This window comes from Lutra lutra, chromosome 4 (genome assembly GCF_902655055.1).
Source record: "Lutra lutra chromosome 4, mLutLut1.2, whole genome shotgun sequence".
NCBI classification, from domain to species: Eukaryota; Metazoa; Chordata; class Mammalia; order Carnivora; family Mustelidae; genus Lutra; species Lutra lutra.
In genome coordinates, this window is record NC_062281.1 from 17,587,901 (window position 1) to 17,601,364 (window position 13,464).

Genomic DNA, 13,464 nt, shown 5'->3' on the forward strand with positions numbered 1-13,464 from the left:
AGACACCCGTAGCACTGACTCTCCTCCCCATGGGTCTTTCAGCCCGTGGTGGTTGGGGAAGTGTGTTCCTTATTAGAATTCACTTAGGAGAACACAGATTAGCCTTGCTCACTTGACTGGAGTTTAGGGCTTTATTGAGGACATGGTTTTATTTATTTTTAAAGATTTTATTTTTAACTAATCTCTACACCCAACGTGGGGCTCAAACCCACAACCCTGAGATCAAGAGTCGCATGCTCTACCGACTGAGCCAGCAAGGTGCCCCAAGGGCATGGTTTTAGATGTTTTAAAAGATTTTCTTCTGCTTGAGAGGAGGAATTTAAAAATATTCTCATGTTGGCTTTCTCTATAACTTTCTGAAGTATTTCTTTACAGAGGAGTTGCTTTGTTCTGAAATTCTGAACCATGACATTTGGCTTATTTTTGTTTCTAGGAGCTTTTGATGGGAGGCCGGCAGACTATTTATTCATGCTCCTCTTTAACTGGATTTGCATCGTGGTATCCTTTAGTCTGTTATTTGGGGCCAGAAATAAACCATTATTTTCAGGTTTGGGGAAGTAGAACGGTATTCCACACAACAGTTCAAATTATAGTATTTGCATCTGTTTGCTACAGTGAATAATTACAAATAATTAAAGTTTTTTTTTTTAAGATTTTATTTATTATTTGACAGAGAGAACAAGTAGGCAGAGTGGCAGGTGGAGGGAGAGGGAGAAGCAGGGTCTCCGCTGAGCAGGGAGCCCAAAGCAGGACTCGATCCCAGGACCTTGGGATCATGACCTGAGCCGAAGGCAGCCGCTTGAACCAACTGAGCCACCCAGGCGCCTCAGTTAAAGTTTGATTTTAAAGGCTGTCGTACGTCACAGGGCCCTCAAGTGACGGTGTTCCCTTGCCATTGCCAAGTTTTCCACATTTGGTTGAATTTTATTGCTGTCCCTCCTCTTGTTCCCAGTTCTCTGTGTCTCATGTGTGACAGCTTGTTGACTGCAGCACAAAGAGATCCCGTGCCATGAGACAGCTTTTGGAATCTGTGCTCCATCTCAGAAAATAAATTGACAACCAGCATCCCTTTCTGACTTCACTGCTGTCCTTGTCCTCGGGACCTACACAGTAATTCGGTCCCTCTGGAAGGGCCCAGCGTGGCTCTCTGTGTCACAGCCCCCGCTGCCAGCAGCCTTCCAGCTGCGGACCTGTGCTGATGGCGAGGGCCGCAGAGGGGGTGCGATGGCTCAGTCTGTGCCCAGCTGGTGAGCTTAACATTGCTCTGGGGCTTAGCAGCCATTGAAACTTGGCCCCAAGCCAGGACATGTGGCACTTTGGATGCCCTTTCCCCTCCTTTAAGGGAAGAAAAAAAAAATTGTTCTGGATCTCCACCATGCTATGGAGCCCTGGATGTGAGTAGAACCCTGGTTAGTTTCAGGCCACAGGTATCTCCATCTTCCAGTTGAAGACAGATGCTAAGACGCTGGGCAAGGCAGAGAGGACACAAGGGGCCAACTGAGTCCTACGCCAGTGCAGCTCACGTCTCTAATTTCCTTGTCGTCCTATACTACAACAGAATATTCATGATGGAGATTGTTAGATACGTTTGTGTTCTGGGATGTTTTAAACAACCCGAACTCTAGAAAAGGGTTTTCTTTCTGAACACAGGAATGAAATGAACTGATGCTAGGTGCACAATGCTTTGTTTGTTCTGATCTTTAACCTTATAAACCAAGATTACTGGCTTAGCAATGGATATGCAGGTAAGTGTCCCTAGAAACTGTTTCCCTTTTATATGTTTCAGATTTACAATTAATGGCCTTTGAGAGAAGCTTAAATTGCATTTACCCTGTGGTTAATTATGTGGCATTTTGAAATTATAGAATTACAACTTTTATTTTGAAAGTTTTATATGAATTATCTAAACTGTTAGTTTCCTGGCTCATTTCTGGCTTCTTCGTTATGTTTGGGCATCAAGAGTGATGATTCTATAGTATTTTCTATGCATTATGTGGATATGTATTTTTTTAATTGCAAATATACAGTAAAGTTTTCTGCCTACTTTTTTTCAAATAATCAAGCTTGACCCTGATATTTCTGAATACATCTAAAATAATTGTATTTTAATTCTCGGATTTTATAGCATGTGTTGTATAATTGATTAACTGAGAGGATCAGTTTGTAATTCTGATGACTGAATTTCTTTTTGGCTTTTGTAAAGCCACAGGAGAATTTGTTTGTAGGGGAGAGGTTAAAAAAAAAGTAGATTCACTCTGAGCCTGTTGGAGTGCTTCTGGAGCCATGTCTTTACATGTTGACTTCTTTTGCAGTTGCTGATGATTCCTCTGATCATGTCAGTCCTTTATGTCTGGGCCCAGCTGAACAGAGACATGATTGTCTCATTTTGGTTTGGAACACGATTTAAGGTACTTTCACGTAGTTGGAAAAATTTCCTTTTTCATTTGTCCTTGCAAAAAAATCCCTCTTCGGCTCAGAGATGCACTTTCTGACTCGTCCAGAAGAGGTCACTGCAGAGCAGTGTACCGTAGGCAGCCCCCCTCTCCCCGGCTCAAGTCCCTTGCCTGTCTTTAGCCAACCTGGGATCCTTTGCTGGCTCTTCTCACTCCCTCTGTGCTTCAGGCCTCTCAGGCATGTGACCCTGAGTGATCTCATGTCTGTGTGTGTGATAGAGAGGGGGAAGGAAAGATACTCGTGGGGAGCAGCCTCTTAAAATCTGTTCTTATCATTCCCTGTTAACGTATTGTACACTTTAGCTAAAACAGATTGTTTTTGTCCCCAGACAATTCCCTTTGTCCCCAGACAATTCCCTTAGTGCCTTCTCTCAGTTTTCCACCAGTACCATCTTTTTAAATTTTCTTCCTCTTGTAAAGCCTACCTGTTCTTCATTTGAGTTGGGACTGAACATACTTCCTGGTCTCCTGCCTGGAATTAGTCTTGCCTTTGGGCCCTACGACCCGTTATATTTCTCTTAGAGTACTTAACCACATTCTGCCTTCAAATTCTTTCTATACAACCCTTTCTTCACTAGCTTGTGAAGTTCCTTGCAGCTCCCTTAGCTCTTGGTATGATGTGTTGAATCAGAGGCTCGAATGTTGAATCCCACTGGAGAGCTTTCTCATCGGGGGCGGGGGGGGGCTGTTAGTTCAAGCTGGCTCCCCATGGAGCGCGTGCAACTCAATCCCATGACCCTGAGATCATGACCTGAGCCAGAACCAAAGAATTGGGACACTTAACCGACTGAGCCACCCAGGCACCCCTGAATGAGTATAACATTAGATAGGAAGTTTTAAGTATAGTCATGCTAGATTGGTCTGAGAAATTTTTGCAGTGACTTTCCAAAAGATTTATATAAAGCTCTTGTCGGTGTATCTTTACCCATTCCAGCCGCCTAGCAGCCGTGTCCTTTTTAGTGTGGTTGTTCATGTTGGTGTGTATTTGTCTCCTAGGCCTGTTATTTACCTTGGGTTATCCTCGGATTCAACTATATCATCGGAGGCTCGTAAGTGATATTAGATTTATTTGATTGGAAGCAAATCCTTCGAAGACTTCCATTGTTCTTTAGCTAATCTTCATAAAATTTTAAAGTTTTATGAAGTTCAACATTGATGCGTCGGAACCTTATACTTAGGAAATACGATTGACTCTTGAATGATGGGGATTAGAGGTATCAAGCTCTTGCGTAGTTGGAAATTTGTGTATATTCTTTAACGCTCCCCAAACTGAACTGCTAACAGTCCCCTGTTGACCAGAGCATTACTGATAGCAGAAGCAGTCAGTTCAGACAAATGTTGTGTTGTATTTCGTGTATCATATACTGCGTTTTTATAATAAGGTGAGAGAAAAGAAAATATTATTAAGAAAACCTGAAGAAAAGAAAGTACATTTATGTAACTATACTATATTTATCAAAAAGCCCCACCTATAAGTGGACCCACATAGTTCAGCTCTGTGTTCAAGGGTCAACTGTAATTTCATTTTGACGTAATCGATTAAATTGCAGGGCTTTAAGCACATTTAGCATTGAGTGGTTGTTATTTTGTTAGCTCATCGTTAGGCACAGTGTACTTCTGGGTATGTGTTTTTGAATAAATATTTCTGGATTCATTGTCCGGATTGAGCAGACAAGGAACTAATTTAATTTGTGTCTACGCTTGACTCCTCTAAGAACTATGTGTAAAATTACCAAATTTTTTTATTCCTGAGGCATTTCCAGGATGCCTTGAAGACTGCTCACCAGTCATCAAAATGCAGATTCTCAGATGGGAAGTAGTTTTGTAAGTGGTTTGATAGTACAGAAGTTTTAGCCAAATAGGCTCAGATTTCTAGCCTGGAATTGGAGCTGAGAGGAGAAGCTTTATTGCATCCAGTCAGAAATTTAAAAGGAAGATATCAAGATGCAACTATTCTGTGAACTCCCACTTCTTATGCTACCAAATATTTTAAATGTTTTTTTTTTTTTAAGATTTTATTTATTTACTTGACACAGAGAGATCACAAGTAGACAGAGAGGCAGGCAGAGAGAGAGAGAGAGAGAGAGAGGGAAGCAGGCTCCCTGCCGAGCAGAGAGCCTGATGCGGGACTTGATCCCAGGACCCTGAGATCATGACCTGAGCTGAAGGCAGCGGCTTAACCCACTGAGCCACCCAGGCACCCCTATTTTAAATGTTTTAACAGATTTTAATAGTACCAGTTCTTACTATGTCTGACATATCTGCTCTCTGTGGTCCTAACGTCATCTTCCGCGTAGTGATAGAAATGAGTGACTTGAGCAAACAGACTCTGTTTAGAGCAGAGCAAGTTCTGAGCCTGGTACAGCCGCCCTCCCGCCCAGAAGGGCAGAGTCTGGGAGTAGTTGCCAATGTTGATTTGTCCCTGACAGGACTCCTATGGCAGGAGAAGACACAGAAGGATATGTGATAGTAGGAGTGGATCTATAAAACCTTGAAGTGGCCTGTATGTAAGCCCTGGGAAAACCTGAAGGTCAATGTTTATTTTAGAAGTACAAGGTGAAGGTCAGCTATGCTCAGTGATCTTCGTGATGTCTTACACTCAAGGATGCCGGAGGCAAGGGAGAAGTGCTGTGGCTCCAGGAATGGGGGAAACAGGCATTCCTTGCCTCCCCCTCACCCCCGTTCCCATGCTTCTCTCTTGTCAGCCTTCCGATTTGCCCCGAGGTTTGCAAATACAGTATTTACGACTGAAGCAGTCAGAAGCTTGCTTTGCAGCTTCCAATTCTGGAAGCAGGAAGTAGCAAAAACAATATTTTGAGGATGAGATGGGGCTTGAAAGAGCTGTCAGAGGGCAGCTGGACCCCCGCAGGACCGATTTCCCTTCCCCTCAGAATGCCTTTGCCACGCAGACTACAAAAGGGCTCATTGTGGAGCTGTCACAGGCACCAGGGCCCAGCAGCGGCTGCTCTCTTCCCTGGGCTACTGCTTACAACTGGCTACATCTCACTTGACCACTTGCATGTCTTGAAACTAATTTGACTCTTTGTTTGCAGGGTAATCAATGAGCTCATTGGAAATCTTGTTGGACATCTTTATTTCTTCCTAATGTTCAGATACCCTATGGACTTGGGAGGAAGAAATTTTCTCTCCACACCTCAGTTTTTGTAAGTGCTTTTTTTCTTCCTCACCAAACAACCATTTTACTGCCCTTGTCTTACCAGGCGTCCTCAGAGCTCCATGAGGGGCTGCATTTACCTCTCTGGCGGGTGGAGAAACTGGAGCCAACAGACTGGCCCTGGTCACACAGTCACAGGAAGCTAGGGATCAAAGTCACAGCTCCGTCTTCTCTGTGGAGCCCTTTCAGCTGGGGGCTGCTGCTGACTCAAACGTTGGGCGTCACCGGGAACATCGTAGCTCGGCCGGGCAGATGGGGCACTGTGCGAAGCTCCAGTGTGGGCCGCCGTGCACCAGCGTTGGTTTTACACGAGATCGGCCAGAGAAGAGGCAAAGGGGTTCAGTTAACTCATTGGTTAGCAGTTTCAAACCTTTTCTATGAGCTATTAATAGAACAGAAAATATCCGGAACTTTTCACAGTGAAAGTGAGAAACTCGAGGTTCATATAGTCCAAGCACCCAGGAAGTGCATGCTGGTTCTTTCTCTGCTTCTAGGGTTCACTCAAGTGAGGAGGCTGAGGGCACTGCTTTGGTTCTGAGGCAGATTTGGGTTGAAGTCCCCTTCCCCTTGTCTACCAGTTTTGATCATCAGGGGGAGTGACTTAATAAAACCTCCAAGCTGCACCTCGAAAATCTGTAAATCAAGGGGCGCCCTGTCTCCCACGACTGTAGGTGGTAAGGTCCGCTGTTGGCCACGCGGTGGTGGTAAATACGGTAATAAATATGGTAAATATGGCAGTAAATCCTAACGTTGGGGCTGGGGTGGGATTTTATGAGCCAGAAGAGATGCCGACACACTGAAGCGTGGAAGTTGCTGGCGTTGAAGTTGCTGGCCGTTCTGTCACGGAAGCAAAAGGCATTTGAACAAGGGACCAGTGAAATCATCATCCGAGTGTCACACCCTGCCTGACGATTGCTCCTGATCCCCGGTTGGGGACAGGCAGTCCTGGCTTCCCCTGAAAAGCTTCTAAAAAACAACCCCTGCACATCTTGCTCCTTTTAATATTTGCAGTTCGTCTCTCTTCCGAGGGGTCAATGAGAGCAGGGAAACTTGAGGAGGTTCCCCCCACCCCCCACCCCATTTGTCAGTCGGGGGTAAGTTTTTGAAAGCCGTCTGTGAAATATACAAACAGAGAAGTACACTGTTGTTGTATCATTATTATTTTTTTAAGTGCATAGGAAGAAACTTGTTTGTCTTCTGAGCCTTGAGTTGCCTTCAGGCGAAAAAAACAAATGACCAATCTGCTTTCTAATTATCAAAGGACACGATAACAGCAGGTTTGGATTTTTGATCTACGTTTATCAAGTCAGATGGCAGATGCATCAATTAAAAAAAAAAAAAAACTTGGTCATTTGGTGGCTAGCCAACAGTTTTTACTTTAAATGGCCATATTTCTGACTTACCGGCTTGGAGATATTTCTCGATTGCAGACAACAAAGTGTATGAGATTCTAGTGGCAAAATCAAGGGCACACTGGAGCCTGCCTTGCATTTGAGCGTTTTCTGTTGGCGGAAAAGCCCTTCTGTTAAATTTTGCATAAAGATCAGATGACAAAATGTAGCTCCTTGCAAAAGCAGTAACTGCTTTGAAATTACCATAAATTTTTGTTGATTATGTATAATTGGGTGTCTTTTTGTAGTAATTACTTGCATTTAATTTCACTATCCATTTAAGCAGTGGAGATGGCTTCCATATTGTCTTAGAGTATGAAGCAAAGCAAGACAGCCCTTTTAACTGTTTTATTTTATTATACACTTTGGAGGAATATTATTGTACTGGAACATCAGGGATATTGAGAAATGGACTGTGATTTACAGACAAAGCTGTGTTTGTTTAAAAGGGAAGATAGAGGAGTTCTAGAACCCTAAGATCACTGTTCTGCGTTCCATTTAGAAAAGTAGATCCTCTCCCCAGGCAGTTGTTTTTCTGTTTGAAAGGGCTTCATTGTCTGGTTTTGGCGGGAACACGAAGGCAGCAGGGATGATGTAAACAAATGAGGACTCCAGTCACGGGCAGCTGTCCCGTGAATGGTGCCTCGCTTGTCCCCTCGGCTGCGGCGCGCAGCCCGTAGTGCAGGAAGCAGTGCAGGGACCCGCTCCGGAGCCAGGCTGCCTGGGCTGGGATCCTGACCATCACTCTGGCCGTGGTTTTCTCCTTTCTAAAATGGGATGCTAAGAATAGTGCCCGCCCCGTAGGGTTGCGGGGAAGAGGAGGTGAGTGTCTGCCCAGGCAGCACCTGGTGTAAGCGAGACGCCGTCTGAGGCTCGGCGGGCTCTTCGCCGCGGCCAAGGTGGCTCTCACGGGCTTGCTCTTGGTGCCGTCAGGGCTTTGAGCGGGGGTATCTGGTGACGGTCTCTGCCTTCAAGCACGATTGTAAACGTGAGGAGCTAAGTGGAATAGTTTTTTTTTGTTTGTTTTTTGTTTAAAGATGGTGTTTTTTTGTTGTTGTTTTGTTTTAAAGATTTTTTTTATTTGACAGAGACCGTGAGAAAGAGGAAATACAAGCGGGGGAGTGGGAGAGGGGAAAGCAGGTCTCCCGCTGGGCAGAAAGCCCGATGTGGGGCTCCATCCCAGGACCCCGGGATCATGACCGGAGTCACTAAGTGGAATAGGTTTAAACACATTCTCAGTTTACTGAGGATCAAGGGAGGGCAAGACGCTGAAGAACACAGACGAGGGTGTAAGCTTTCTTAGCTGTTCTGGGATTCTTCGTTTATTAATCGGCCAGGGGGAAAGCGGGTGCCCTTCCCGGGCTTCAGCTTTCGCACCATCTCGGCTGCCGGAGGACGTTGGGCATTCCCGTGGAAAACACAGCCCAGACCCCAAGACAAAGCGGCAGCTCCAGTCCCCTTGACGGACGCCGCGGGGCCCAGGGGCGGCGTGGAGAAGCCGTTTGGGCGTCAACATGCCGGCTGCGGACTTGGCTTTCACACATGAATTTGTTGTGTGTGCTTTGATCCCGTTGGATCCGCACTTAGATCCCTCAACATGCTATATACAGGGGGTTCTTTCTGGTTGTTGGGCTTTGGAGGTAATAGTTTTGTTTCCATACTGTTCATGGGGACAGCAAGAAAGGAGGCCATGCGGAGGGTCCAGAGCGCTCTGTGAAGTGATTGTGTTGTCTTTTCTCCCTTTGTTTTCCCCCTCCCCCGACCCCAGGTACCGCTGGCTGCCCAGCAGGAGAGGAGGGGTGTCAGGATTCGGCGTGCCCCCCGCTAGCATGAGGCGAGCTGCAGACCAGAACGGCGGTGGAGGCGGGAGACACAACTGGGGACAGGGCTTTCGACTTGGGGACCAGTGAAGGAGTGGCCTCGGGCCAGCCCACCAGCCACTCATGCAGATGAAGTTTCCTCCCAGTGCTGGGTGTGCTTAACAACCGAGTTCTAGCAAACGCTGTTGGACCCGACCCACACTGAATGTAGTCTTTCAGTACAAGACACAATTTTTTAAATCCTGAAGAAAAATATAAGTGTTCCTCAAGTTTCGTGATTCTCATTCAAGTCCTTACTGCTACGAAGAACAAATATCAACTGTGCAAATTTCAGAACTGACTATATTTTTTTGGTGTCTTCTCTTCCTTTTCCGTCTGAATAATGGGTTTTGGCAGGTCCCGGTCTGTTGACACCAAGCTGGGCATGTTGGGTTGGGTCACCAAACCCTTGACAAAGGGCCTTTTACCTCTTTCTTGCACACGCCTCCCTCCTTCCTCTCCCAGCCCCCGCATTTGCAGCTAGAGGAGGTTGCCCATAAAATGGTTCTGCCAGTGACAAGCTCTCTTATTTATTGACTTCTGCCAAGGCTTGGTCCCAAAGAACTTGTCCACCACGTCCCGCCCCCACCCTTTGGTGGGAGAACTCTTAACAATAGGGGAGAAGACTGCACCAGCCGATGGAGAGCTTCGTCAGCTTTTGGAATTGCTGTGACCTGGTGTCAGGTACAACCATTTGCCACCTCTGCAGATGCTTCTTATATAAAAAAAAAAGCACCACTGTGTCAGCGAGGGCCACAGACCGGTGTCCGTGAGGCATGAGGTGGTTGCTAGGCAATTTTTTCCTTAAGTGAAGTGATGAAAACTACAGTGGAGTTGCAGGGGGGGCCAGCTGCGAACTGTGGTGGGCATAATCCCTTTGCATCTCGTGTAGGACATACTGGTTTTGTGTGGACCCACAGTAGTTTGGGTTGTGTTCTTCTAGAAAGTTCCAAATCACATTTGCCACAGGGAGTTGCTCTCTTTGAGAGACACCTGGGCATTGATCACATTTCATTTTCATTTTCCTTCTAGATATATGTTCATTCAATAGTGTGGAGAGGGGAACCCTATACCCTATTTAAATTTTCTTCCCCCCCCCTTTTAATGGCCACATGCTTTGATTAGTCGTGAGGAAGGTGCAGAGATCATATCCTAAGAGCCAATACAGGCACATCTAGGTGGATCCCATAACTTGGGGTTGTAATGGCTTTCGAATCATTTGTTTGACGTTCTTTATTTTGAGCCACGAATGTATGTCAGGAATGTACATCAGACCAGCGTCAAAACCCACAACTTCTTTTTCATAGGTGGGCTGCTTCCATCAGAGCTAGGCTTATCCCCCAATAAAGTTTTTTGAAGGCTTTGGTGTTTCAGTTTCTTATTTTACGTTTTCAGACTGAAAGCAGCCTGCCAGGAGCAGTGTTGAGTGGGTGCCGTACTTGGAGTCTGCTAGAAAGGCTTTGAACATTTTGACTGGTTTCTTCTCAGGAAACTCTGTGCTCTAACAGTATGCCCCTACTTTGCCCCCCAACCCCCAAGTGGTAGTGAAGTGTGTTCTACCAGGAACTGGGGATTTGAAAACAGCTTGTTTTTAATAAAAGTTTGTGTGTACCTCTCCATATTTAATTTATATGATCAAATAGGAGGCAGAGAGAATCTGAACCGTTAACTGTCGTATGTTTTTGTTGTTTACCTGTGGCCACAATAAAATTTACTTGTAAACTTTTAGAAGCCATTTTTCCTACGATGTCGCATGTGCTCTCATTGTACAGGGGCAGAAACTGACTATGTGTAAGAAGGTTCTCGTGGTAAGTGAGCTCGTCGCTCTTGTATGCCCTTAATGCCTCACCCAGCCTCCCAGCAGTAGTTTTGGTAAAGGTTACAAGTATTCTGTAGAGTACCTCTGTTCAAGGCCAAATGTTTATTAAATTCTTCTTCTCAAACACATTTAGGGAGCTGATAATTTTGTCTGGATGACCTGTCTTTTCGAAATAATTTTAGCTAAGTGAGTTATTTGAGATCTGATTTGGGGAGGCAAGACATGCCAGTAGATTCTCTTGCTGAGTGAAATAAAGATCCCTATTTTGTATAAAGAACTTCCCCTTTTGTAACTAAGCCTTTTTCTTGGTAAAATTGTAAATTAAAATGTACAACACGACGGTTGCCTGCCTTCAGTTTCCGTGTACCTACTGTGCTACCTCTTTTGGATTACTACGTAACTTTTGGAACCAGCCCCCTCTCGGGCATTTAGGAGCATCCCAGGTTTCTCGCTGCCCAGTGACGCAGTGTATTTTAGTACCTACTTCCGTTCACATGTTGGGAAACAGCTGTAGGATTCATTCCTGGAAGCAGAATCTCTGGGTTTCGATTTTAATAACCATTGAGTTAGGAATCCTATCCAGTTCTAGCGTGCTTTATGGCCTTTCTGTAGCCCATGGGTCTGACTCCTGGAACTCTATGGAATGTGTTTAATCCCTTGCCTTAGAAGAATCTAGACGCTGGAAGGCAGATGCCATGACCTCAGTTGAGCCTTTTTTTCTCGACAATGAACCATCCACATTTGTATGCCAGGCCTTGGGCCCTTTCATTCATCACAAGGTGGGGTGACGAGAAGGAGCGGCGCTGCACCCCTCTCCTGGTATTGGAGACATTCCAGAAAGGAAGGAATGATCCTGTTCATTTCAGGGGACAGCATATCGCCAGTATCATGTGTTCTAAGCTGCCTTTGCGTAACACTGACCGAATAGGCCATGTTGGTTGCCAGCCGCTCCATTCGTGGCAGCTGTTTCTTTTTTTTTTTTTTTTTAAAGATTTTTTATTGATTTATTTGACAGAGATCACAAGTAGGCAGAGAGGCAGGCAGAGAGAGAGAGGAGAAAGCAGGCTCCTCGCTGAGCAGAGAGCCCGATGCGGGGCTCGATCCCAGGACCCTGAGATCATGTCCTGAGCCGAAGGCAGAGGCTTTAACCCACTGAGCCACCCAGGCGCCCCTCGTGGCAGCTGTTTCTGAGGTCCTTTCTCCCTTAAAATTCTCAGCATTAACTTAATAGCAAAGGTTCACCTGGGGAAAAATCCAGTCCTCTCTGTTTGGACTTTACACTGTTAGTATCTCAGAAGGCGGGGCAGAGAAGACATGTGCTTCCTGCCAGTTGACTTGTTTGCTTTTCAGAGTGGCTGTGGCAGTTGTCACCGGGATTAGGGGAATCATGATTAGGGAATCATGATCTGCAGGGCCTTATGCATACGGTGAAAGCCCAGAATGGTTTTCCATGTGCTCGCCTTTCCCTCCCAACTCTGGTAGGTAGAATCCTGATTTCAGTAGCATACCTGGGTACTGAATGCGCCAGGTACTTTCCGCATCATGGAACGTCGGCCTCAGATCTATGCTTCCCAGGCTACCTGTCCCAGAAAGTCACTTGGGATTTTTTTTTTAAGGGTGCACATTTCTCGCATCGCTCTCATTCTGCATGTTTTGAAAGTTTGCGAGGATTCTGCTATCCAGCTGGGTTTGGGGACTGACTTGTGACCCTCATAGGTAGGGAGTGTTCTCCCCATTTTCCAGGTGAGGAGACTTCAGACTCGGAGTGGTTAAGGCACTGAAAGTCAAGCAGCTACACGGTGCCGAAGACCAGACACGAACCCAGCTCTGAGTTAAGACCTCCACGGCTGCTCTGCTTTTGTGGAGGCCAAAGGTCAGCATCTGGCATGAAATGACAACAGAAGGTGATTTTCTCGCCGGGCCAAAGGCAGGGCAGAAAGTTCGGAAACTTTAGCTGAAGGCATAAATGAGCTTTCTGTCATCCCTGGGTAATTGCCTTGTGCTTTGCAAAGGGAAAAAAAATTAAGAATATACAAATTTCAAATATAAAAATATTTTTTATGTAAATATATTTATACAAATTATATCTATGATAAAAACTCTTTGTTGAGTAGTGCTTGGGCAGATGCGATTAGGACCAGCTCTCTGTCTTCAGGGTGTGTGGTCTCTGCTGGCTGGGGTGATGGCTTGGGTAGGAATTTGGCCCGTTCAGAGAGAGAGCTGATGGTCCGGTCTCTTAGGAGTCTTAGGGGACTTGTTCATACAGCGGGAATCCTAGTTCCCTGGAAGAGGATATCAGAAGAGGCTGGAGATCCTGGGAAGACTGGATTCAAAGTTCAGATACTTTTAAAAAGTAGCTGAACAGGGACACCTGGGTGGCTCAGTTGTTAAGTGCCTGCCTTCAGCTTAGGTCATGATCCCAGGGTCCTGCTCTGTGGGAAGCCTGCTTCTCCCTCTCCCACTCCCCCTGCTTGTGTTCCCTCTCTCTCTCCCACTCCCTGCTTGTGTTCCCTCTCTCACTGTGTGTCTCTCTGTGAAATAAATAAAATTTAAAACACAATTTAAAAAAGAGTCGAACAACTTCTGTCTACAGTGGGTAACTATCAGCCAAGGAGTGTGACACTTGCGATTGTGGCAAAAGGAGACTCGGTGTAGACTGAAGGCAGGAGAGAACACGGGAAGATTAATCGAAGGTATAAATTTAGCTTTGTCTCCCCTGTGGAATTCCCCTGTGGCCTGTGCAAATGCATATGCACTTAGAAAGGAG

The 13,464-nt window shown here is 45.7% G+C and overlaps 1 protein-coding gene across 1 annotated transcript in view; it reads left to right on the forward strand.

Annotated features, from left to right (window-relative positions):
* The window catches only part of DERL1 (derlin 1), a 28,990-nt gene extending 17,954 nt beyond the window's left edge, over positions 1 to 11,036 (forward strand). Inside the window, exons 3-8 of the mRNA XM_047724064.1 lie at positions 434 to 498; positions 1,719 to 1,745; positions 2,313 to 2,408; positions 3,450 to 3,502; positions 5,507 to 5,617; positions 8,788 to 11,036. Of these exons, the coding sequence (XP_047580020.1) occupies positions 434 to 498; positions 1,719 to 1,745; positions 2,313 to 2,408; positions 3,450 to 3,502; positions 5,507 to 5,617; positions 8,788 to 8,929 (494 nt within the window). The 3' untranslated portion in view covers positions 8,930 to 11,036. The remainder of the gene's footprint in view (positions 1 to 433; positions 499 to 1,718; positions 1,746 to 2,312; positions 2,409 to 3,449; positions 3,503 to 5,506; positions 5,618 to 8,787) is intronic.
* The last annotated feature ends 2,428 nt before the right edge of the window (positions 11,037 to 13,464 follow it).